Consider the following 27,940-nt stretch of genomic DNA (forward strand, 5'->3'; position numbering starts at 1 on the left):
CCTTTTTTTTTAAATAATTATGTTTTATAGTCCCTTTATAGTACCTTTCTTTTTCCAAAAGATATGTTGCAATATTTTCTGCAGCGTGTTGTGTACCTTGTTAAGAAATCAATTTTCTGTATATCCGTATTTTAAAGTACACTTTAATTTGTACGCAATAACTTCCATAATGAAGTTCAGCAAGGCGTCTGAATAACCGAGGGCTAGGAAAATAGTTGGCATCATGAAGTAATATAGACCCAAAAGCTTCGCCTCCAAGTGCTCCGTAATGGAAAAATTAAGATATCCCTGGCCAACTGACTCCCGATAGGCATCCCAGGTGATTTTATTCACGATTCCGCTTTCGAATGCATGGAACCAGGCTCTACTAAGATGATCCTTTAGGAACCACTTCTTGCTCATGGGAAAACCGGCAAACAGAAAACAAATGTCGATGGGTATGCGACGGAATTTTGGATGCCGTAAGTATTGCTGGGCATAGACGAACATATCCATGCGATCGATGATTGAGTAGTGTCTCTGAAGACACTGTTCTCACAGCGGTCCAAAGCGATTTGGGTATGTGATGATGTTGAAAGATCATCCTATCGTACGGATTGATGAGGAGTGGAATGTTCGATTCAGCCAGTTCCTCGAAAGTCTGTATCTGCTTTTCAAAAGTCTCTGCTATCAGCATGCTCTTGAGCAACCTCAAATAACTCGTGGAATACACGAATCCCGATATGAATAATACTCCAAATAGAATGTAGCGTTCAATACCATTAGTTGCTTTTAAGTGGAAGACAGTAAACAAAAGTGAACTGTACACTTCGAGCAGATTTTGACTAAAGTCCCATTTTCCGCTTCTTAGCCAGTGTATCAGGCAAAGAAATCCCGAAATCAGAAATACATAAGTGCCTAATGCAATCCATACTTTGGTGTTGAACGGTGCTGCCAAGTATCTATAGCTTAGCAATGGTTTTCCATGGGGTACAATCACATTGGCAGGAGCAATCCTGAGCTCCCTGGAAACAGAAAAGGCTTTGGAGTTTTTAACCAAAGCATCGGCGCACATATCCACTGTATTATTCAGAATAAATTGAGTGCAATTTTCAGGTGAGCTTAATTCAAGTTTGGCGAAAAGTTCATATGGTGGCACATTTCCAACTATTACAAACAGCTTATTATCGTTTCCCACATGGTTCCATAAACTGGTGATATTAAAGGCTTCCAACGAGCTGTATACAAATCTCGATGTTTGTGCTTCAAAATGTATTAGGTTATCAAACTGTTTGCAGAAGATAATATTAGTTGAAATTATAAGGCGCTCGTTAAGCTCATTTAAAATATCATGCAAAGTTTTTCCAATTATCATATATGTTTCAGTAATCAGAAGATGCATCAGTGCTAAAAATGTTGGGAAGAAAATCATCTGAAATAGAAACAAAAGTTATTTTAAGTAACTCCTAAGCAATATTTCATTCAAAAACATACATAAAACTCATTTTAATAACATTTAAATAATTTATTTATTAATAACCAACAATCATTTAAAAATTAAAGTTAAGGAACTTTTGTGATAGTGTGGTACCATTTATATTTGGGTACCTTTTGCTACGTTTCCTTATTTATAGAGGACAAGGACAGGTAACATTTTTTGTAAAGACTTTACAACATCAAGAATGTAGAAAAGGAGCTTGCGAAGCAGACAGCACAACATCAATCCGTCACTCAATCAACATCAACATGACCGCCTTCTGAACAACCGGTACTCGTCATCGTCGCCTTCCTGCATCCCAGGAATTCCCTTATGCGCCAGGCCGTCATCTCGATGACAAAACTCAAAAGGGCCAGGATGTAGCCGATGGCCAGAGCAATTGCCGGCATGACGAAATAATCCACATTCAGCGGCTGGGCCTCCACATGTTCCGTGATGAGGAAGCTTAGATAGCCCACGCGAACTGCCTCGAAGTCGGCGTCCAAGGCCAGTTTCCTTGTAAGACCGCTCTCGAAGGCCCAGTACCAGGCGCGTCCCAAATGGTGCTTGAGGAACCATCTCTTTCGCATCGGAATGCCAGTGTAGAGGAATGAGAAGTCGATGGGAATTCTCAGCAGTTTTGGATGCTTCAAGAATTGCTGGGCATAGTCGTATAGAGCCATTCGATCCGAGAACAGTATATACGCGTAATCCTGATCGAAGCGATTTCTGTGCTTCAAAAGTGTTTCAAAACTGACCAGTTCCATAATGGGCGAAAGTATCTCGGGCATGTTGTACTTGGCAAATAGTATCTTATCGTATGGATCAACCATTAGGGTTATATTACTCTCCACCAGTGCCTCAAACGTATCAATCTGCTTCTCGAAAACCTCCGAGATCAACATACTTTTGAGTAATCCCAAATACTCGGTGGAGTAGACAAAGCCAGCTATGAACAACACTCCAAAGAGTATGTACCTTTCCCGTCCTCGGATTTCCTTTAAATAGAATCCACTGAATAAAAGCGAGCTGAATACCTCGAGAAGGTACTTGCTAAATTCCCATTTTCCACTTCTTAGCCACCCAATAAAACTGAGGAAATTCACCACCAATAGCACATAGATGACCAAACAGGCCCATACACTCCATTGAAAAGGAGCGGTAAGATAGCGGTAGGAGTGTAGGGGTTTCGCATGTGTCACCAAAACATTCGCCGAGGCTATCCTGAAACCATGGGTTAAGCTAAAAGCGGCTGGATTTGCTGCCAAGGCATCTGCACACACGTCAACGGTTTCATTGACCAAGTTCAATGTACAATTCCCGGGCGAATTACTTGGCGTGAGCACTGGCACAAAACTTCCATTTCTAGCGTCAATGAAAGCTCGAAGGAACCTCATGTAGAACCCGGCAAATATGTGCTTGCCCCAGCGATTCACATATAGCATGGAGCGCGGAGCATTATTATAGGCTGCAACGCGAACCGGATAGCCATAAAGATTATTGAATGATCCCCGAATGGATATGTACTGTTCCACCAAAGTCTCCTCTATCACGGTTTCGGGAAATATGATTTTGTGATACAATTTTTCATCATACGAGGTATAGATTAACAACTGAACGTATCCTTGCTGCCATAGGTGGTTCACAAAATCTAGCCATTTGGTACTCTTCTTCAAATCAACGGGTTCATCTATCACAATTATATATTCAGCAAACTGAAAATGTAAGTTTAAGGCGTGAAGGAAATCATAGGGTGGTTCTTCGTTGCCCATAATCAAAAAGAGTTTGTTATCAGCACCTAAATTATATTCAACTTGTGTGAAATTCATAGATTCAATTGAGGTAAAGATCATCAAGCTTATTGGTGGCATGTGCTGGAGATACTTTATCTCGTACTCATTTAGTTTATCGGATTGGTTGCAATACAAGAAGTTATTGGAGATAAGAAGGCGTTGGTTTAGTTCAATTATGATATCGTTAAGACCTTGAGTCCTTACAGAAGAGATAGCAAGAAGTAGTAGAAGTTTTAGAAGATTGGAAGATTGTTGAAGGATCATCTGAAAGATATATAGAGCGTAAAGATATTTAAAAGCTTAGGTTAGGATAGACAAGGTTAAGGATGAACGGAAAGATAGAGAATGAAGATCAGTAGATGAGTATAGATTTGTTTGGTGCAATTATATGTTTATATCTTTTGATACACACTTTTATTTTTACCCCGACTGAAGTAGGTTTCTTTACCGCTTACCCATTTCATTCAGTTCTGTTATGTATTTTTCAAAAAAAAGTTACACCTCCGATAATATGCTTACATCTGTTGAGATTCCATTTATCGGCAGTCACGATCACTTCCGCCTTTGTCCAGTTCTTTTCGCAGTCTCGAAATCAATTAGCACCGACGATTGATATGAATATACATACATGGATGGACTTTGTCTAATCGATTACCCAATCTCATAAATATTCCATTCCATTCCACCTGATTGAGTCTGGGGCAATTAACACCCCAACACGATCCCACCCACGCATCCTCGGCGGCAATTGGGCCACTTTGCTAGTACATAATGATTTACTGGTATTTACGAGTATATTTAGCTTATCCATTCTCATGCGCGTGCAAAATCGGTGCGGATCGTGTCAATATTTTCGCGCAGAGACAAAGGAGCAGTCATGGGAAGCGGCTGCCATCACGGATCCAGCGAGTGAACGGAAAATCACGCAGTCTGCATCGCCATTTTCTCTCTATCTAAATATAGCAGATCCATACTGGCGCCCAGCCAATCAGAACGCTGGTGGGGGGAATTCCCCAAATCCCCCATGTGCGCATATCTTGCCCTCTTCTGATTTGTGGCGCCTGATTAACGGTTGTCAGCCATTGCAATGGCTAACTACTGTATCTTCGGGATCCGCATGACCGACGTGGTTATGGCCTTTGAGTAGGGTTGGCAAATTGACGCGTTGAGATGCGTGCTGAATGGCCCACGGACATCTGGTGGGAATCGAATTTGAATAAGCCGGTTCAGTGGGTCAATGTACGGGTGGTCTTCGCGAAAATGGTAATTAGCAATGGCTAATTATAACGGAACACGGTGAAGGATCTGCGAGAATAACAAGCTGTCAGTCAGTTGACTTCTGCGTTCTGACGTTCTGTTCCATATTCTTGTTTCTTACTTTAAATTGTCTGAGCATAAATACACGATGAAAAAATCCCGTGAGCTCTATAAATTTCAAAATACATATGTACAATATAAATACTACCGAAGTAAATCCCCGTTTCTTTTGATTATCTACTTAACTCTTACATCAATAGGCGAACGTCTATTAATTTTCAATAAAGTACTTATTCCCCCTTCCAGTAACTTTCCCAGTACCGCATTTCTCGTCTGTTCCATTTTACCCATCGGCATTTCTAAGATGACTCATACGCACAGTAGTCCATCGACCCATTCCACTTGCAATAAAGAGCAAATAATTAATAAGATAAGAGAAGCAGTTGCACGAGCGCCGATCCAGCCCGGGGCTGAAGGTCAAACTAATAATGATTTAGATAATCAAAGAGTGGCAGAAACCAAGGAGCTGGGCCTAAAACACCAGACCAAGTGCAATGCGAAGCACTTGAACCTGTTGCTACCACCGAAAGACCCCAAAGGCATCTGGATTCTGCTGCTGAAAACCAAACAAAACGATCGGGGAGCGCCGTCGCGGATGCTTCACTGTGCTCCAGTGCAGATGCAGACGGCAGAGTCTGTAAAGGCGGCTCATCCAGCCGGCCAGACCATAAATACCAAAGGGTTACGCCTATTTTTACACGTAACCGAGTGCATTTCCTCGTACTTGGGCCATGAGCGCACAAATATTAAAACGATGCGACGTGACAGATTACAAAACGTTTGACACCAGCGCCAAAGCCGCCAAGATGATGCCCCCAAAAAGGCGACTAAGAAGAAGGAGCGGATCCACACAAATGGTGCCCAGAAGGGGGAACCGCAGGAGAAGCTCAAGCAGATGAAGCCCCAGCGGAGGCCAAAACTGCAACTGCACTCAAGCAGCAGCCACTTGCCACACGACGATGACGAAGACGAGCACGGCGATGCACAGTGCTTAAAGATCGCACAAATATTGCTTAAAAATTATTCAATACACATTTCCAAGATTTTTAAACCTAATCAAATGATACAGAAAATTAAATAAATGTGTCATATCATCACATTGATACTTATTCCATTCCATTTGTTTAAAAAACATATGCAGTCAGAGGAATGTGAAAATTCAATTCTAGATTTTAGTTTCATGACACTTTAGTCCCATCAATGATTTGGCCTTATATTTGATACTTCGAAAACTTATTGTGACCAATTTTTGGGTGTGGCTGTCTTATATTATAGACCATTTTATTTTCTTACTTAGATTTCAAGCCATATTATATTAAGCACAGACCACTGTGCATTGTTGCAGTCACGAGTTTGGCTACCACAGCGTGCACCGCCGAGCGAAGAGAGTAAATTGCCTCCAGGCCATGGCTCCTCGACTGCAAACTGGCAATCTGGAACTGGACTGGGTTGGCTGAATATGAAGATGGGTCTGGGTATAGGCTGTGCAATGTGGATCCCTGTGTATTTTGGACCAGAAGGGAGCATCGGTGGAGCTTCTTGGAGAGCGCGCGTCACAAATTAATTCGCTGATGGCGAGCCTGTTGGGTTATGTTTGGTTCTGGCCAGATCGGCATGATTCCCACAGTAGTCCCTTTTATTTGTGGAGTGCTCTTGAGGATCTGCTCCTGCTTGTCTAGTTCACCTGCAACGGAGCAGCGGTTAAATGCGGAGGCCGTATCTGTGTTTGTTTGCATCAGTATCTGCGTCTGCTGCTGCGTCTGCTGCCACTCGTGAGTTATGTCAGTCAGTCAGTCAGAAAGAACCGAACAGAACAGAACAGAACAGACCAGGCTGGACCAAAACCAGACCAGAGGTCCTCTCTTCCACTTGAGCGTGCAATTTTTCTAATTCACATCCCAGGAATCCCAGAATCGAGTATACATTCTCAGGCGAGATTCTCGCAGCGGGCGCATCGCGTAATTGACTTGGAAGTTATGAACCTTTAAATGTGGGATCCCTGCATCCGCAGTCGAAACCATGGTCATGTAATTTTAATTTTCTCACTTGATTGCCCCGCATAGACTGCCAGCCGATTGCCATTCATATGGCCATTGGCTCCTGAACTTGGTTAACTTGGCTAACAGGCTGGGCCAGTTGCAGCATGCAGTTGCACCTCAAGCTGAGTTGATTAGTTTGCCAGGTGGGGGCGTTTTCCGTTGCTACAAACAAGATCAGGGCTAGCATTTGGAAAGCAAAAATAGAAAAGTAAGCATTTTCAATATAATGAAAGTTGAATATTTCCTAAGAAATTCCATTATTTGGTATGCATAACGTGGAATATGTAACTCTAAAATATCTTCCTAAATTTTGGTTGCTAAATTTTAAAGAATGTATTAAGTAAATTAATCGAGTACTGGCTAACCGGAACTAGATATTCAATATATTTTCTAAGGTTTTTTTCATCTCTAACTTATTTTACTTTTCAAATCTTGTTTGATTTGGGTTTAATCACGAACCTCTTTTCTCCAAATTCGCATGTGGTGCTAATTACCTCAAATGCCAATCAGTTTCGAGTAAAGTTCCCATGGCGATGATCAAAGTTCACTAATTAGGAGAGGAATGCATATGAGACTCTTTTTTTTTTTTTTTTTGGGACACTTGCAAATTTGAGTTAAGTATCATAAGAGGGAGTCACAGCGCGAAATTCGTCAGCTCGAGATTTATTCGGTTTTCGTGCTTTTGGTTTTCGGTTAGTGGGGTATTTATAAGCGAGAAGAGATTTTATAATCCGGTGTCGTTGGCTGTGGCACTTCGCACTTGTGCGAAAATTGTTAACGCAAAGCCCCGAATATTTCATTCAGCGTTTTAGGCATTTTTACTTGGACCACAGCAGCTGCCGATGCTTTGGGGCTATTGGCTCAATGAATTATGAGCCCGCTTCTTATGAGCGTGCAAACAGCATTGGAAGTTGTGGGTGTCATGCGTTGTCCGGTTAATGAAAATGTTTGGCTCTAACTTCGGGCACATTGTTATTTTCGATACATTCGAATGTGTGTATTTTCACCCGCCTCTGTTTCTATTTGTAGGTGGGAAACGGCGATTTATTGCGCATCAAATTACAACCGCCGATCAAAATATTTGCTTGTCCCATCTGCATTAGCATTAGCATGTTCATCACGGTCTGGTGGCATCTGTGCCTTAATGGCCTTGTAATGAAGCGACTAGTAGGCTAATGGCTGTCCATTGAAGGTGTATATTACCACATATTTAGATGCAAACTAGGAAATCTCTTATTTTTGGGCATTCGGAGATATCGCTTGGTCAAATTTGGACACAGCTTTCTTACGAATTATAAATAGCGTACATAGTTGCTACTCAAGTCTAGAAAAGCTAATGACTAAGTCAAACAAAGTTACAGACGTGTTTTCATAGAAATACTTTTAGTTTTTGGCAAGGAAATGGCTATGGCTATTTTTAAAAGAATTTGTATAGTAAAGCATAAGTTACTAATATTTATAAAATTCAGCAACCTTTGAAAATTTTGCCATTCCTTAAAAACGTTTGTGCTTTCTAGTCACTTTAAAGAATAGAATTTCAAAGCAGTTCAAAGTAAAATTTTAGTAACTACTTGTTTTTCTCTTGTTCGATACTAAATGGATAATTTTTGTACCGTTTAAATTTATCTTTTCCCTAGTTTTATATTTTCTTTGAAACTTTCACTTTCCGGCACGCATGAGCATTGTAACATCGTAATATGCCATACAATATGAGCTTACTTGAAACTTGAACTTGAAACTGACCTACTTCAGCGAAATCATCTATAACACGTTTCCAATAAAATATACTTTACCCACCAATTTGAATGGAGGAGAATCCCTTTGTTAGTGCAAAAAACCGCACATCAATTAGCAAGGCATTTAGAAACACATTAACCTTTTCGCCTTGGCCTTAACCTTTCGCCAAAAGAGCGTTAATTCGCAGCGAAAATATTAAAAACGCAAATGTCGATTTGATGATGCCAATTCACAGAAATCGTAAAATGTCATAAATATAACGTATATAGACTGGCGCCAGCTCCAAATTAAAAAGGCTATATGATTTTACCAATTTTGGAGCACACGCGTCTGCTCTCATATATTTTTTGATGTGATGATCGCAGAGTTTATTGTTTTTTTGGTAATGCCAAACATAAGCACATACCTTTTTTTTTTTGTTATTTTATAAATAATATTTTGCCAATTTTCGGTATCGTGTATTTCTGAGCAAATCCTAAAAAAACCAATGTTTTTACATTGTGACTTCTCACTTCCCGGTTGAAGTATTGTTAATCAATTGCCCAAATACACGTGTATCAGGTGCGGAACAACACACACTGAAAAATTCGAACCTTTGTCAGCCTATTTGATGTGAAATATTTGGGAAAGTAAAAAGGGCCAACCCTTGCGAATAAGGTATTTTACATAACATAGGGGCAATGCGTTTGTTATCGCAAAGGATCAACAATTGTCTGAGGTCTTCACTGTGTACACTTCATTTGTTAACATTTGCCAAGTAGTGTTGATCGGAATTAAGGATCTAGAAACTACCACAGATCTTTGGATTCCATTCAACCCCTCTGGACAAGATCGATCAGAAGTCAGCCACGCGTTAATGTTAACAGAAGTTCCGATCACTTTCACTTCAACTGGAAACTCAATGATGCCCAACGCATAAATTAAAGGGCAAAACGATCCCTGGGGTAGTGAGAATTGGTGGGAAAAAGAGGGTTGTCTACATTTTCATTAACGCAACTCTTGTTAGTGACCAAATCGAATCGACAGTTGGCCACTGCCGAGAAACATCAAATACGGGTGCTTCTTTTCGGTAATTAAAAACGGGTTCCCGTTCCTAAAACAAAATACAAAATTCATTGTGAATTGCTGGTTTAATTGAATTTGCTGCACACGAAAGCAAACAAACTCGGAGACAATAAAGCTGATATACGCGCGATATGCCAAGCGGTAAATTGGGGGACCCTCGGGCCTCGAAAGAGAGTTCCATCGATTGATCATTTGTTATCCTGCGGAGCTTCACTGTCCGTGTCCAGCAAACTTAACCCATCAGCAACACCATCGGCGTTGAAAGGTTAACTCTCTGCAGCGCTCCACGTCCGGAGACAATCGCTTACAGTTCCTTGGAACGGGGAGATTATTATGCTTTTAATACCCTACAATTTGGGGCTTAACATGATCTTAATGTATCATAGAAATAAAACATGAGCTGTACTTTGAGAATGTAATAAATAAAATACATATATTAATCAAAACATTTTATGTTTCTTGAAACACTTAAGTGGAATCTTAAAAACCGTTTCCTCTAAAATATTTTTATTTATCATTATTAAATCTTTTCCTACATCTTTGTTCTGTTTAAATTGCGTTTTTTAATATACTTGTAATAGTTTAAAAATTTTAATTTTAATATAAAAAGTATTAAATATTTTTAATACAATTCAGCACAAGAGCATTTAATCTTGTCATACTTGTACCATACATATACATATCGCACATATTTGCCTCCTTTTGTGCTTTACTTACTTTTTGCAGATCGTTTTTTTACCAACGCCCACCGTTGGCTTTATTTTACCTTTGGGCCGCTCTTGTTGTTGGTTTTTTCGCGTTTATCAGTTGAGATCAGGCGGCGGTGGTTCGGGTTTAGGTTTAAGTTTATCCTGTCTGCCTGTGGTTTTGGTAGTCTCGTTTCTGCTCTTTTTTGGGGCAGTGAATTTTAATTAAAATATTTCTCAGGGTTTTTGTTTTCCCTCCGCCTGGAGTGGCTAAACTCCCGCCTCGGCAAAAAAAAAGGGGGGAATAATCTCTGGGTCGTGAGTGTGACACATTTGCATCAGATATGACGAGCTCGTCTCGAAAGGACACCCACAGACTCATAAATCAGAGTAACTGCGTTTTGCTTGAAAAAAGCAAGAGGGAAAAAAAACCTAAAATTGACTTGTCAGGACACCTGACATCCTCATAAATATTTGAATCCGTTTCCTTTGTTTTCCGGAGTCGTGAAGATTTCACACATTTTTCTCGCTTGCCATTTTTTCACTGCGACGCGACGTGGCGCCAATGCCCTTTATGTCCCGCTGCTTCTGGCCAAAAAAAAAATAAAATAAGGACCGCAGTGGCACAATAAGAATTCCATCTGTGATTATGCAGTTATGGCTACTTGGAATTCCCTGTGCGGTTGCGTTTAATTTTATTCTATAAACACAATCTGGGTGGGATGACTTACTCTTACCTTAACCGGCAAACGAGGTGACCTGCAAATTAATAAAATTGTTTTGGTTTAATCAGCTTGAGTATTTTTCGCACGCTGTAGTTCTTAGCAATTAGCCTGATTTTCGATTTGCCTAACCACTTGAGACTGAAGCCTGGAATTTCGCATCACAGTTATTGATTTAATTAATTTATCATTGTCATTATCAATCAAAAATATCGTTTTGTGTTGTTTTTATTAGTTTGTCATTGCAAACAATTTGCAAACTCATTAATCTTCATAAACATTTTCACACATGTACCTATTTAAGTCGGTATAATGTGCACTATATTAGGGCTTAAAATAGGGCTTAAAAAATATTAAAATATACATTTCTATACTGCTGAAATTTTAAAAGAACCAACAAATAGTTTTCACACTTTGCTTATTTTAATTTTCTTAGATGATGCAATTTAAATTTATTATAGAAAAAGTGAAAAACTTTCCAAGAAATTGAAATTCACCCCTAAATCATGTTGCATACCATGTTCGATATCGAACGGAAATGTTAATGAACTCATATAACAGCTGGCTTACGCATGCACTGCTTGCCGTCGTGTCAAGTGCACTGCTTGCTAAATAACAGAGCTATGTACTTGGCAAGGTCCGCTTGATTAGCAGAGCATGCAACATGTTTCAGCCGCAACAAGTTCGTGCTGTTAAATATAGCTGGAAATAAAATAAAGATGTGATAAAAACCATGTTAACTGAATTTCAACGATTTTATCGGATGTAAAAGATTGGCTAAGTCGCGTTATCAATTTCATCACCATTATGGGGCGCCATAAACAAATAGACCGATCCTATTCGATTATACTGCCATCATATTTCATAACTGTTCTCGCATATCATCGGAATTCTAGATCATTCATATTTCGCTTTTAATTATGCGTCATTTGTTGCGTAGCATAAAAGTCGTAAGCAAAATTGCTGACACCGTCGAATATTCGTGATCACATTGGTATTTTTGATAACAGAGAGCAATGCTACTGTATTTCTTTCAAAGCATTTTCACTTCATTCATGGCCAGATGATATTTTCTGAAGAGTCTAGTGCTCTAATTGAACCTATCACAAAACTTGTGCAGTTATCTAGGTAACGAGTTAATTGGAAATTGAAACATGAGCAAAGTCCACATGGGCTGTTGTTCTCGTTTTCGGGGGAAGTTCCCCTTTGATAATATCGTGGGTCTCATGGGTTATTCTCTGCCCGATCACTGGGATGCTGACGTATTTATTTACCAAAACATTTATGAAAAGTAATACATTTGCTTACTGTTACTATTTTACTATTTTGATATACACCTCACAATGACCAGGCTCATAGCAACGAAAGAGCAACAAAACAATTGAGATTATTTCTTTTGGATCATTATCATTGGACTGACTTATTGCGATTCTTGATAAACCTTTTATTTACATCTCTTTATTCCTGCTTTCTGTTACCCAAATAAGTATTGCTTAATTTAATCGTTGTACGACGTGTGCTTTGTTTTTGGGTCGCTAGCAACACACAATTTTTGATTTACAGCATGATCAATAAAACTGCCTGATACAACTTGCTGGCTAATCGATCAATATCAAAATGCAGGGGCAACTTTGCTAATGGCTCGCCAACTGGACCTTGCCCAATATCGTCTAGCATTTTTTTCCGGGCCATTCGGCGGTATTAGACATATGGAATTCGGAATTGGGTGGGTGACTAGTTTCAGCCTTTTTTTTTTTAATAAAGTGGAGCAGGTGGACGCCACCCAGAGATCATTATCTGGCCGGCAGACCCAGTTTTCCTAAATGGAGCAAGCATTTCAAGGAATGACAAACGCTGGTCGGTCTCATTATTTATGATCACTGAAGTTTGGTGGAATTTGCTTGTGATCTAAATAAATTATAAACTATAAGAAACCGCATTTTACAATTATGCTATTAAACCAAAAATTTCCTTGAAAACTGTGTTTTTTTAATTTAAAAGCTTTACTGTGAGTAGATAGGGTAAATGGTCGATATTGAATTGCACTATAATTATTCTTTGCAGAAGCTAAACAACGCTTAAGCAAACACTAAACATGGAAGATATTCAATAAAAGTGCTAAATTGTATCTCGGTAATTTGTGAAATATGTTCTTTGAGCTCCCAAAGAACCTAGAAACCTTTGAGAACGAACTGGCCCACTTGGAAAATTTGGAGTCGAGCCGCATGCGATCTGCAAGGAAGTGAGAGAAGCGGGCGAGGAATTCCGGACCAGCCTTTCCGCCAGGCCATCTATCACCCACATGGACATGTCTGCGCCTCAAAGAATTTATAACGACAAACTGTAAATGCGAGGGTGGCCGGCGGGGGCGGTTCGAAGCGGGAGCGAGTGCGAATGGAAACGAGCGCGGTACGAACACGGTTGGCCGCATTCGGATTGTCGGCGGCGGTTCGATTCGAGACGACGACAAACGCTATAGCTCGATGTTCGACGACGCTCAGATTCAGATTCAGTTTCTTTTCACCTTTCGTCGGTTGTAGATCGCTGCCAGCGGAAGCAACGGATACCAAGTCCCAGACACACAGGCACCAAATGCCTTGGAAAATATTTTTGAAAAATTCCAAGTCACAATCGATAGCGACTAATGCGTTCGAGCCAGATTAATTAGCCAGAGGTGAAAAGTGCATTGCGCGGCTACAGATACTGATTTTGTTTTAAAAATCGCACACCCAAAACCAGTTAAAAAAAAAAACACAAGCGAAATATATATTTTCGAGTGCCCCAGTGCCAGTGCAAAAATAAAAAATAAAGCTATCGTAAAATAAATCAAATTTTGTGCAACGCGAGAATACACAAAAGATATATTCGAATAAATACAACTAATAATATCGTGTCGTCGTTGCGTCGCCGTTGACAAAAGTGCAATAATCATATATTTATTACAACCAATTACATATTGTTAATCAAAAGTAATAAAATACGCAAATCAAGGCGAAATATTGCATGTACATAGCATAAAGTGCGGTTGGAAAAATACAAAAATTGCAAGAGTTACGAAAAACAAAAACGAAAAACTGAAAACCAAGCAAGACGCCCGGATTCGATTGCATTTTTTTGCGGTGTATTTGTAAATTTGTTGACGCTGCTTTTCTGCCCTAAAGTATCAGATTCGGATTCGCCGTACACATCTATATGCATACGCTAAGTTTATACAACTTCTGATTTTTGAATTTCCGCTCGGACACCAAACTCAGCAGAAAATTAAAACTCTTTCGTCAGTCAAATGATAGACTTGCGACGATACAACGTACAAGCCCATGTTGGATTATAATTTATACCCTTAAATTTGGGGGCTACAATGCGGCCAAAAGTATACGATGTAAGTTTTGCGTTATTCCTGCCAATGATAAAATTTCAGTTCGTAAAAATTCCAATAATCTCAAAATGTTACCGAGACTGTCTGGTATACATATATGTTTATGAGGGTTCCTCAGAACGTTTTATAGTCATGATAAATTTATAAAGTCATAGTCGTTCTATGGAAATTGGGCTGATTGATTAAAGCAGTAAACCAAAATGGCATGCTTTTTAAGGTATTAATTATTGGGGTTCATTCATGTTTCCTTGAATTTTTAAACATGCTAAAAGGTACTACTTATTGGTTCGTTTTAAGAATTATCTGCTATTTTAACATTTTTTTCCCCCGAATACTGAATATTCGTAAACCACGTGCAAAGGAAAAGGAGTGGAACACGCCATGCCCGAACCAAAAACCGATGGCAAACCATACGCAATCCAAGGAGTAATCCGCAAATACCATGACCTGTGTTTTTCGCTCCCTTTACTTTTCGCACAATTCCCACACAAACACAGACGCAACTATAAAAATTATATATATGGTGGACAGAGGGCTGTTTATCAGGCGCAACGCCATTTCACTTAAAAAACAATTTCCAAACGCACATAAAAAGCACAATTATATGTTCGAAACAAGATATATGAAATGTGCCAAAGACCAAGTTCAGTCTGATTCTGATTCCGAGTCTTGGATTCTGTTTCTGTTGCTGTTGCTGTTTCAGGTTTAGTCTCAGTTTCGGGTTCAGGTCCATAATTGCCGTTTATAACTTGTTATGGCACCAACACATGCAAACTGTCAGGATAAATCAGCTTGTGTGTATGCGTTCGGTGCTCCTGTGTGCGTACAACCCCTTTTTCGAAAAACTTTCGAGGGTTTGTGGCGTGTTCTGTGATCAGGACATTTACCTGAGTTATAAATCAATTGCAAACGCGCCAACCCCCGTTTAAAATCATTCGCGAAACTCGCATGGAAAGCATTAACCTAAAGCCTTTAATACCGATTAATACAGAGTAATTGTTTCTAATCTCAATCACAATCCCCACCTTATAGCTTATACCAAACCATAAACGAGTTCAACAAGGCAAATAGTGCCACGCCCCATCAAAAATATGTTCGTTGAGACAGACGATAAGCGTCTCGTTTTCCTGTAAAAATAGACAATATTTGGTTTGATAATTCGAATTTGTTTTCTCCTTTTATTAATTAAACGGAAATACGTTGAGATAACACCCGAGAGCGTAGAACTTATGGGCTTGGTCTAAATCGATTGATAAGCACGAACGACAATGGTATTTTCTGGGCCCAAAGAAGATCCATTAGGAGAAGATCATCGAATTGAACCCCTCGAACTGTATACATTAATCTACACCCTCGAGACTTTTATTGAAATTTATGATTTGGCCACGAGGCACGAGCTCAAATGCCAAAACATCATAAATACATCTGTGACTAGGCACATATTTTTGTGCAGCTTTGATTAATGCAATCGAGAAACCCAGAAACCGAATCTTGCCTCATTTGTTACCGTTAATGGAGGCCGGACAACCTTGGCCAAGTTAATTGCACTCTTTTTCAATCATGACTCGTAGGAAAATCACCAAGTTCAACGAATAAATATGTAAATTGAAATTCTAATACATACTCGCATCCTAGAATTTTCAAAGCTCGACATTGATAATTACTATTTAAAATATGGAATTATCATTGAACGTGTCAGGTTCCTGGTTTATTCGAAACGGTTGTTAAGTGTACGAAAGTTTGAGGAAATTAACAGACCAACAAAAGTTTGCTGGCGCCCAAAGCCGCTAAATACAAAAAAAAAAAAAAAATGTCACATCCCAGGTTTATAATTAGGTTCCGCGCGGTTGGAAAAAGCTGTATAAGTACATATATACAAAAAGTGGGTTGCGAAAAGTGGCTTAAATAATTGGGTCCCCAAACAAATGACGCCAAAGCTAGAAATCGAGAATCAGCATTGGGAAACGTCCCCAAAAGGCACGTCCCTCGTTGCCCTGCACTTGTATGCAGATAACGCGGCGATGATGTATAGCAGCATATATAGCTTATAGAGTATATCAAACGATTAGTCACATTGGCAGCTGGGATCAGAAGTTTATAACTATTACGCCGACGGCAAAGCCGCGTCATAAATTCGCGTCTGAATTTGTTTATTATCATCACTCAAAAGCGTAGAGAATTCGGTTAGTACATTCCGGACACACTCCCACCACCTGTACGATTAACTCCGTCTGGATTATGGAGGACTTAACCTGAGAGGAATGGATTTTTCTGAGCGATAAGCTAACGTATTCACCGCACGCCGTAGATATCTCGATTGGCTTTCTTGGCGATCTTCAATTTGCAATCGATTTTCGAAGTATATGGCTTAATGTCTTTATGACCAGCTCAATGCCAGTGACTAAGTGGCCAAGATCTTGGCAAAGCCAACCCCAATAAACCCATGATCTGAGCCGCCAGCTAAGTTCCCCCAAGTTGGGAAGAAAAAAAAAAAAAAATAAAAGAAAAAGCGAAAGAAACGAGTTCGTCACTATCTTATCAGCACGTTCAAAATATACGCCACGGCGTACTACGAGTACGTTCATACTACATACTGGTCTATATCTTTACACACTCGTACAAAATAATAACAATGCGCCAAAAAATAACCATGTGGCCGCCAAGTGTTTATAGTTTGTTTTGCTTTTTCGTTTGGCCAATCGGAAGAGCCCCTACCCCAAAGTTTGGCCCCTCGAAGGGCTCTATGAATTTTTACTACGTATCGCTGGGGCTTTTACAACTCTACGAAAAAAATATTTGCTTTGAGCGACAGGGACGGCTGATTAATTGTTCAATTTATGCCAAATATTTGCATTGGGCATCACAGCTGCACAGCTTCACGATTGCCGATGCACCTGACCCACAATGTTGGCCATTGGTTGTTTTATTGGTGTTGTCATTGTTGGCTCAGTGTTTCGTAAAAGGAAAATAACAAACCACAAACACACCCACTTTCGGAGGTCCCACGAAAAATAATCAGAGATAAAACGCATCGATGGTAGTTTTTTGATGAATTAGAAAGTTTTGTATTTTCGCCCAGAGGCGTTTCATTGGATCCCCAAACGCTAATCAGCTTAGCGATTGATTTATCTTTTCAGTTTATTGTCTAGGTGATTTATTGGCAAGCGACTATCGACGGTTATCAGATATTTACAGTAATGTAAAACTGGCTTTTATAGAACCATAACGGCCGATGATAAGGCTGCCGACCGATTTCGATATATTCACCGATCCGCTTTGAAACCATATCAAATGTATTTGCTTAGCCATTTAAGCTGGCAATTTAGTCGGAATGGAAACCGAAACACGCGTTTTCCCCCCTAGTTCAGGTGCAAGGCAATTATTATTTACTTCCAGAAAAGGTGTCATATTTGAGTAGCCCGCTCACAGCCCTAGACAAATTCAATGGATGCACTTGCCTTTTTGTTTACCTTCAACTCGCCATCGTCTCATCGATTTCGTCGCCATCTGCCCATCTCTTTCTCCGGCACTAGTTCCGTCTCTTTCGCTCTGTCTGGGCCGGTGTTGACACTTTGGGAAAGTTGCTGAATGCCTAGCAAAGTACATACGTATATTCGCAGCCACTTAAGTAGCCCGGACTTATCAATAGGGCTGAGAGCACCATGGCAGAAAGCCGCTTATCACCTCCGACGGTGCAGCTGTCCTGGTGCGAAAATCGCATTAGATACAACCCTATATAAACCCTCTATAAAGCGGTATAGTATAGTCGGTATAGGGATAAAAAGGGGGTGGACACACCGAGCAAAACACGTGATGTTTATAATCATTAATAAAGTTAACAATACAATACTGCATTCAATGCGAACCATTAATCAAACCAACTGGCAAACAATTTATGTTTATTAACAGTGCACACGTCTTTATCACAACTAAACTTTCTTTTTTCTAAGGCTTAAGCCTTCTTCGCAGTGGTAGATTCTCAAAAACTTTAAATTTAAATATATAAATAATATTTCCTGAATCGAGTACATTTTTTCTCAGTGCATCCAAAGGTGAGAGGGCGGCTTGCTAATGAGGCGAGATTTGTGTGGCGGCACGTCGACTTTTTCAGCATTCCAACACTTTTCTGCCACCTTCCCCGCAGCCTTGACATCAAATGATTCGTCTCCTATATATATCTACTGAACAGTCTGAAAACAACATTAGCTTATCGCTGGGGTACACTGAACTCTCACGGATTCCCGTTCCCATTCCCAGTGCTCCGGTGGTCTGATGGTGGTGGTGCACCCCGCTCTATTATATTTGGGGCGTTGCTTTGGTGTCTCCAAGTTCAAGGGGTTTTTGTGGGGGCCGCGGGGGAAATAGCCGAGATGAATGGGAAAGAGCACTCTTGGTGCCAAAAGTATGCAAAGTTTTTGGCATGCTGCGCGCAATCTCAAGTCTTAACTCTTAATTAAAGTGGTCTGGAAAGGGGGCAAGAAAGTGTGCTGGAATTACTTAAAGCTTAAAGATTGTGTTTCTTAAATTGGTTAGAAGTTTTAAAAGCAATGGAAATTACTGATAATGGCATTGAGCGTTTTGCCATTTTCTGCCACACAATTTTTTGTTTGATCCCGCCCAACTCTTGATTTGCATATTGTTCTACATCTCATGTCGCATTGAAATGCATACTTCACATTCCCAATCCGAAACTGAATCCGATCCAATCCTACTGCCTGTTGCAGTTGCAACTGCAGTCGCTGCTGTGCACATTCCTTGCACATATAAATATTTTCAAATAATGCCCACCAGCTCGGCGCCCTGCTGTAAAAACAATGGCAACACAAAACTGGCAACTGTCAGAGTCAGTTGAGTACTCGTGGCACAAAGTACGTTTCGTATACATCCCTTCCAGTTGGAACTTCATTAAGTCGGGACACAAGTCGGGGCAAACACGTAAAAGTTGCATTTGCAGCCGGAGAAATCGGAATCGTGGTTCGAGGGATTTCGAGGGGTTACCGAGGGATGAGGCTTAGGGTTGCTCGGCGAAAAGCGCAAGGTGGATGATGTAAGAGTATTAAGTAACAGCCAGTTCCCCGTTCGAGCCACCCCTTAAAACAAAGGAAAAAAAATTGCATTAAGTGCAGCCGGGCAACCGTGCAACCGGGCACACCGAATAAAATAAAAAACTGCACAAAAAATGAAACAGAGGGTGCCCTTAATCATCATCATCATCGTAATCATGATCGTACTCATCGTCATTGCAATCGAAATCATTCGCACAATTGACAGCATAAAATTTCACACCATAACACGTGGCAAGAGGGCAAAAGGGAAAATCAGGACCATAATTACACGATGGATTACCCACAACACGTGCCCGCAATCAGAGTACAATGCTATCACTTTCCACGCCGACTATCTGGCAAATCTTTGTGCCAATTCATTTTTGTGTCCAAATACTTTATGGCCTAATCTAATCGGCTGCGCATTCCACAGATGCCATATGTATTTCGTATATATATATATGTATATGTATGTGTATACGAACAATTATGCGGCTATAAGTGAGCTGGAAGCAACAAGTGTTAAAGTCTAGATGCCAACACGTGCCCCGTTCTCGAGAGTCGAAGATTCGAGGCCCAAACTAGTTTGCATTCGATTTCAATCGAATGGAAAATAAAGAGACCCGCTGCTTAGCATATTATCGATCGATGCGATCGCGGCGAAGCACTTGGAGTTTAATTTTAATTTTAGTTACCAGATTTATAAGTATACAGCCGGTGGCCGAAAGCCCCGTACAATCGAGTGGACAAACTAATTAAAGGCCTGAAAATGTCGCCGGCGATTAGATTGCACATGTCGAATGTGGTCGCTGTGACGTCGATGGTATTACGAAAGGAGGTTCCACTGTTTCGATTTCGAGACATTGTGAATGAAAGCTCAACGTACGGGGTGGTCCAAGCAAAAAATAAGAGAAATGAAAAAAATGTGAGCACGTAGCGAAAGGAAAACTCTCAATCCAAAACTATTGCTATTGAGTATTCAGGGCACACTAACCAGAGGTGCAGGGCACTTCGACATTGCGTAAGCCAGACCAAGGAAACTGGGGACTCCACCAGCGAAGAAGAGACCCTTTTGGCTCCGTTCTGGGCTCCTGTCTGCATACCAAATAAGGTAATTATGAGTCGCAGAAGCGAACAAAAGTGAAGCACAGACAGAGGCGACTGGCCATAGAAGCGATATCGAATTACATACATGGGAACCGCCGATGCACGGGGAAAAATGCATAGTTAATTCATAGAAACTTCAACTAGAAAATATAAAATTTACAGCATACATTAAGTGCTCACTATTTCATCACTTGCAATACCATTTCATTTCATAAAAAGTCAAAAGCGGACTGAAATTTACTAGCGACAAGTTATCTAAATAAATATAAATATCAATCTACAGCTAAATAAAGCAAATGATTTGTCATTTGTGATTTCACAACTAACTAACTATTGTCATTGTTGGATAGTCAGTTTGAGAAACATTAGTTTTTCTCTCTGTAAAGCCGCGGTTCATGCGTTCGGTCCTTTTGTCTGGTCTTAGAGAACTTCTGAACTTTTAAAGTTTTGGTATCGGTTTCAATTTCAGTTTTCGGTTTTTATGTCCTGCGGTTGCCAGGCCTCCAAAAAGGGTTTTTCTTTTTTGTCTAACTACCTAAGCTAACTGAAATATCGTAAGCTTCTGCTATTGATCTGCCAGCGGTCGTGGAAAAGCTATGCAATAATTTACTTAGAAATCCAGCTAAACATAAATTGCAAGAGCTTTAGGTCGATTTAATTGCCAGACAAGCACCATCGCAAAAAAAAAATAATAATAACAAAGGCGTTTGAAAAATGTTGTGTTCCTTCGTCGGGCATTGTGAAATTTCATTGAGAATGCCCGTGTGTGTTTGCGTTTGCACATTTCAAATGAACTTTATTGTCTGCTGTGAAATTGAAAAATGATAAAAATCGCACGCCACCAGGCATTTGATTTGGCAGAGTTCTTTTTGGCTTTATTTTCAATTTTTTTCGGGACTGCCCACTGAGAGGGTTAGGGATTTGGATTTGGCACTAAGGGCCCTTGCCAAGTCGCCTCCTCCTGGGGCAGTTTTAACTTTTGACTCTCGTTCGTTGCATATTGATTTCTCGAGCTCGATTCTTTGCGTTTTCACTTTTCAAGCGCAGAACAGAGAGACCTTCGTCTTAAGAAACTACCCTTCTGGTTCTTGAGTTCTGTTCTTCTTCAGTGCTTTTTTTAAACATTGTTTTTTTTTTTTGCATTTTTGTAGTTCAGTTCAGTTCAGTGCTAAGCTGAAATCAATGACCTTTTGGGCCCGGGGATTAGTTGGTCGTGAAACGAAATATGCAGTGCGGAAAGTACAACAAAATATGGCAAGACTTGTTCGGCTGAATCGATAAAAATGAAACAAAAAACAGGGGAAAAAATAAAGCACATTTTCCTCTGGCGTTTTCCGAGTGGCCACTTGTGGTCACTTGTGATGGGGTGACATTGAGCCAGAGGTACTGGAAGGGCTCTCCATAGAAATCCGATGGATACGTGCCGCATTTTATATTTAAATACATTTTTTTTAGAGATCTCACGATCGGCCGTAAAATGACTTAATTGTTGTTTAAGACGGAAGTTCGTCTCGGGAAGCAAGTAAAAAAAAAAAAATAACAAAACAATACAAAACAAAACGTATAAAGTTGAAAACAAATCAATAAAAGCAATAATAATCATTAATAATAATCTGTAAGATTTATGCAAATGTTTTTCCTTTGAATCACACTCAACTCTTTATTTATAGCAGCTAGCGTAATTTTATTGTGAATAATATTGAACCCTGATACTCATTTCGTTTATTTTTCGCCTACTTGCAGGTTCCACAAGTTCATGCCCAATGTCAGGACTTATATTATACTGATGGTGAGTTTTTGTCCCACTGTGACTACTGCGATTTGAATTTTTACGACCAGCGCTGTTGTATATCTTAGCAAATTTATGGGTTATGAATAACTTTCGCAGGGGATTTCTCCAAACTAGCATAACTTAGTATTTTCCTAGAATAGTTCGGGCAAAGCCTTGATCTAGTTTTGGCTATTGGTTGGCCAAAAACCATCTGGATATCTTCAATCTCAATCGAATGCTGTGTTGCTTTCAACACACTCTGAATAATTATCTTGAGAAATGTCAAAATATTTTTATTCGTTCGAGAGATTGAGTGTGTGTAATCGAAATCGGAGTGGGGGCGAAGCAATTCGGAGTTTTGATATGGGAAGCGTGTGTACATTGGAGTGGCTCTCGGTTATGTGGGGTCTCTCCACTTGAGGCGGCCCATAAAAATAATAATTATTATTATTATGATTAAACATAGACGGCGGGGGGAACGTCATTGAACTATTAAAAAGGTCGCACGGCATTCTCAGTTTTTTCCCTCTTCATTTTTTTTTTTTTGAGAAGTGCAAACAGAAGGCCTTGCTCTCCTTCCATCCATCTATCCAAAAAAAAAAAAAAAACTGACATTGTGTCAACTCGATGATATGAAAATATGAGGCATGTCAACCACACTTGCTCAACGCAAAACGATTGCTTAAGCCCCGATAAATCGATCGGCACGCGTCGATCTCAGTGCTTAGGTCAATTTGTTTTGGATTATATCCACGAACCCATCGCTTACCCATCCAAAAGTCCTACTAAGCCCCATGCTGAAGTCCAGCCTTATTTTTGGCCATTCCCCCATAAATAGCTAATAATGGTTCCTGGTCGCTGGTGGTGCCGTGTGGTGAGCAGACCTTATAAACGATATGATGTATGGGGATGGTCCGATTTAAGCCCCGATAAATACTCGATTTGCACTCGCCACACTTTAAATGTCATATGTCTGGCCCATTCGCTTGTTTTGCCGATTTGCATATTTCACTATCTTAGAATAATTGTGATATCATACGAGCAGTGGGTCGAAATTCGGTGATCCAAAGGTCGAAAACGTGCCAATTATGCTGGACATGAGACATACACGTGTCAGATGGTGAAATATATAATTGTGGAGCTTGTCTTTTGTCAGGTGATTTCCTAAAGGTTCCTCGAGTCATGGAAATGAGTTCAAATCACATGCAGATGCTGATTCCACAATCGTTCTTGCAAATTCCAAGCAATTAAATTCCGTAATGGGACATTTTCTTCAATTTAAATTCATGGGAACGAACTACCCGTATCTGCAGAATGTCAAAGCTTAGAACAACATATCCCATTGAGAAACCAATTACCTGGACTACCATAACACCGCCATAATGGCCAGTTGGCCAGCGTGTCCAACTTTGACCATAAAAATTGTGTGTCCCATGTGCGGGGGGCGGTGTAGTAAAAAGCTCATCGTATTAATGGAAATTTATGGGACAAAAAGGGTTACTCCGGTGCAGGATTAGTGGCCAGATGTGGCTGTAATGCAGATGAATCGTCCATTAATCGAGCTTCCATCCTTTTCTCCTCCTTTTTGCAGAGTTTTGTGGCTGCTATTGCGTGGTCAGCAAGCGCCGCGAAAAATGTTTTAACATTGAGCAAACACAGCGAACTTGCGCTGCACATCAATTCGCACGGCAAAGTGACCGCCGAGAACATACTGCGGACATATCGTAAGTATTACCCAAATATATAATATATCACTTAAATATTCCGAACTGAATTCGAACTGGGACGGCTCTTACTCATGCGTCTCGCGTTCATCAATTACCATTGGCATTTAAATTAAATTGGCATTTGTACACAAGTACTTCTATAGATGCGTATGTTTGCAGATAAAGTCTGGCCCCCTTAAAGTGAACCAATATTTAAAGTAAAATAAAAAAATGATTTTATAGACATATATTATATTCATTTTTAAACTTAGTTCACTATTGACGCACACATTTCCGCATAGTAGTAGCATTTGAATTAGTCAAAGCTAGCCAATTCCGCCTGTACCATACAGTATTGTGAACTCTGTCTGCGTCTGGAACTTCGTCTGTGGCTGTGCATGCTGTGTGCTTAATTAAATTATTGGTAATTTAATATTTGATTGATGTTATGAACCGCGCCGAACGGCGCCCATTGCGGTTTCGTATTTGTTTTGTTTGTCCGGCCGCTCTTAATTTATTCGGAATTCATTTGCTGCGGTTTCCAAGCCTCCGCAGCTCTGAAGTTCAGGAGCATTCATTGTGGGTTGATGACTGAGCGAAAGTGACAAGATCAGGCGCCGCCTTACGTCACACATATGCAAGTCCAAGGAATTTCCGGCGATCCACAGCCGTTAGGCATAAATGAAATCCCCAATCCAATGAAACGGAAACTAAATTGTCAGCACGGTATTTAATCTTATCGGGCAGCAGGCGCTACTGGGGCAATTTGATCGATTTGCTTGGTCTTCGAAGGTCTTTCCTTAAGATCCGAGTCCAAAGCCTAACACCAGCCAATTCGATCAGAATTATCAGACCTAGCTCAATTTCAGGGTTAAACCCTTTCGCCCAGTGAGAGTTCAACGACTCAGTGCCGGTAATTGACTGGAGCGATCCATTGATTTAATCAACTCTTCCACTGAAAAGGCACATAGTTTCATTCTAATCAAAAGCCCCTTCATAACTTTATCAAAAAACCTTTCAATTAATTGGGTTATCTGTAGGCGCTTCGAGTGGTTCCAGTTCCAGTTCCATTAAATATTTACACAATAGCCACCGCATGTTTGTTTGCCAATAATTAATTAAATTTTGGATTTTGTCCTATCTCTTTCCATATAGAATACTTCAATATGGAAGCTGTCAACGATGTGTTCAGCCTGGATTTCAAAATCACCATCTATTCGGCGGATGTAGACTACTATTTGTGCTTCCATCACGGCAGACTGGTTGGAAAGGTGAGTTTTACCCAATTGCTATTGTCACTAAAAGTTAAGAGCAAAACTTTAAAAGTTCTAGAGGTTTCTATGATAATAATTGATAAAATACATATTTAAACTTGCTTACTTACTTTTATTATGTGTTTTAAGCTGTTTATCGAATCTGAAAAACTTGATTATTTCCATTTTTAAGCTCAGTAATACTACTTATTTGCCTCTTAAAGAGATGGATTTTTTGATGTCCTTACTAAGTTCTCTTTCCCTTTGTCTTTTTTTTTATTTTATAGAGAAACGCCACAAAGGAGTGCCACTTTAAGGAGGGAATTTTCATGGGCAATCAGAACTTTAGTAGCGCCTACAATCCAGTGCTGCGTGTGGGTTTCAAGGGAAATTTCAAGCCCATTGGCTTGAATGATTTTTCCAAACCGAAAGTGATGAAGAAGGCCATATTGTTTTTCTTTCCTTTGAATGAGGAGAAATTCAATTTACATTTGGCTGAAGTGCTGAGCAGTAGCACCACTACCACCACGACTACAACAACAACTACATCAACAACAACAACAACGACAACACCACCACCCAGTACCACCACAACAACAACAACCACAACAACCACACCAGCTAGCCCAGTGGCGGTCACAAAACGGACGCGTTCCAAATCGCGTCGCCCAACAAGTATTAATAGCAATAGTAGCAACAGCAATATCCCTGACAAAATCAGCAGACACAACAGTAATAGCCTTAAGTCCTACAACCAAGCCAATAGCAACAACAACAACAACAACAACAACAACAACAGCAGTAACAATAATGAGTTGGATCTGCAGCAACAACAGGTGATCCTGCAGAGAAATCGCAAACTCCATCGCCGCCACAGGTTGCAACAAAAGAAGCGGCAGCTGCAACTGCAGCAGCAACAACGCCGTCGCCAGCGGCAGTACGGCACAATGGGAGTGATGGCCCAACCGCAGCCCAAAAACCTGGTGGTGCGTCATCATCACAACAATGCCACCATTATGGAACGGCGTAGACGTCGCCGCTTGGAGCGGCAGCAGCACAAGTTGCAGCGCGAGTTGTGGGAGCGCGAGCAGCGCGAGGCGGGCGACAAGGAGCGGGAACGCGAGCGGGTGGAGCATCTGCCCAAGGCCACCTCCTCGGCCTCGTCCTCCTCCTCCTCCTCGTCGACGGCCACCTCGACCGCTCTGACCGCCACGGCCGCCTCGTTGGCACCCAGCGCCTTCAATTTGGTGGCCATCATGGCGGCCAGTCGTCGCAAGCGGGACAGGCGAAAACGCTCGGCGGGAGCAACAGGTGCTGGTGCGGGCGCAACAGGTGCGGGGGCAACAAGGGGCGGCGGCAGCAGCAGCAGTCCGCCCGATGCTGATATGCAACTGGTTGAGCTGCCCTCGCAGCGATTGCAGCAGCAGGATGAGCAGCACCCACAAAACGAATACTCAAAACCCTATGTTAATAGTAACTTAAACTTAGATCTAGACCTAAACGTAAACGTAAAGCAACTAATTGATAGTAGTAGCGTTAGTGTTAATCATGCAATACCTGCCTTGCCAAAAAACTACAACTACTTGTACAGTAACGAGCATTATAATTTGAATACTAAAAGTAGCACGACTGATTCTAGTAGTTTAGACGATAGCACTAAGTTCGATAGTCCAAATAGCCATAGCCATAGCCACAGCGCGTTCAATCAGAATATTGACAATAATCTTAAGCAATTAACCGATCGAATTGAACTTGCCTCAGCTGAAAGCCAAGTTGAGACAACAGCGAACCCCGAAGGTGAGACAGAGACAGTTACTACCGAAACTGTAATGCAGAATCGCAATCATATTGATGCTAATAATATAATCGACGATAGCTATCCGAACGACGAGGAGCACGAAGAGCTGATTCTAAAGAAACTTCTTCGTGGCCTCAGGTTGCAACAGCAACACCAACAGCAGCAACTGCAACAGCAGCAGCAACAACCTAATATTGAAAACCCTAACGAAAATATTAATGTTGTTAACAATAATCAGAATCATAACGATGGTGGTCTGCTGACAAACAATAACCATAATAGTAATTACAATGAGCAATTTGCGAATGACGATGAAACGATACGAATTCAAAATAATAAATATGAAACACATATAGTACAATACAAACATGCGGTATTTATTTGGAAAATATTGGGGGTATCTAGGAGATATGATAATCCTATAATCATTGCTTGGCAATTTGCATGTCACTGTGGTAAGTATTTTGTTAGCTTGTATTATATAGATTTATAGTTTTATTTACAAGATATTCTACTTAAGACATGATGTACGTGTTTTTCCCATCATCTTTGGATTGTGAAAAGGTTTCCCCAAGATCATCTCGCAATCCGGAAACATCTATGGCAACATTTTCGTGGTCACCCAATTTAGCTATTCATAATGCGCATTCCAGCAAATCGTAAAAAAAAATCGACTGGAAAAAATCAAAACATAATTCGAAAATCGTGTAACAATTGATAAGAATCTACAACAATGTGACAATGTGTAAATCTCCTGACTGCCTGACCTCAATCTGCTCGGATAACAATAAATAATGCGGCGGCCAAAGTCGCCACAAAGTCGCGTGCAAAACGCGTGGGCGATTTTCGAATATTTCCATCACATCTTCTTTTGTGCTGTGATCTCCAGCGATCGATGGAAACTGTTTGATAGATGTTCGGGCCATGTTGACACCGCATAAATCATAAATACAGATTTCATATTAATTTATGCAAAGTACCCGAGATGTATGGCGTGTCTGAAATTAATTAACCAGCGATTTCTGTGTCGCAGCGACACATGCAAATTCGGCTAGCTTTTCAGGCCTCG

General features: G+C 40.5%; 2 protein-coding genes, 1 long non-coding RNA gene and 1 pseudogene across 3 annotated transcripts; 1 reads left to right on the forward strand and 3 right to left on the reverse strand.

Moving 5' to 3' along the window:
* Nucleotides 1-155: 155 nt before the first annotated feature.
* Nucleotides 156-1,381, reverse strand: Ir48a (Ionotropic receptor 48a; annotated as a pseudogene).
* Nucleotides 1,382-1,710: 329 nt separating this feature from the next.
* Nucleotides 1,711-3,513, reverse strand: Ir48b (Ionotropic receptor 48b; the record flags this gene model as incomplete). Its single annotated transcript, NM_136853.1, has 1 exon — nt 1,711-3,513. One exon carries the CDS (start codon nt 3,511-3,513, stop codon nt 1,711-1,713), a length of 1,803 nt encoding a protein of 600 aa, NP_610697.1.
* Nucleotides 3,514-5,818: 2,305 nt separating this feature from the next.
* Nucleotides 5,819-7,286, reverse strand: lncRNA:CR45377 (long non-coding RNA:CR45377). Its single transcript, NR_124512.1, has 2 exons — nt 7,100-7,286; nt 5,819-6,785 (listed from the first exon to the last, which is right to left on the reverse strand). It is a non-coding gene; the product is annotated as a long non-coding RNA:CR45377 (long non-coding RNA).
* Nucleotides 7,287-13,326: 6,040 nt separating this feature from the next.
* On the forward strand, nt 13,327-27,409 carry pyr (pyramus). Its single transcript, NM_001103805.2, has 5 exons — nt 13,327-14,194; nt 22,087-22,132; nt 23,706-23,838; nt 24,976-25,091; nt 25,361-27,409. Coding segments are annotated over exons 1-5 (2,301 nt in total). The 5' UTR covers nt 13,327-14,192; the 3' UTR covers nt 27,365-27,409.
* Nucleotides 27,410-27,940: the final 531 nt, after the last annotated feature.

Source organism: Drosophila melanogaster, chromosome 2R (genome assembly GCF_000001215.4).
Source record: "Drosophila melanogaster chromosome 2R".
NCBI classification, from domain to species: Eukaryota; Metazoa; Arthropoda; class Insecta; order Diptera; family Drosophilidae; genus Drosophila; species Drosophila melanogaster.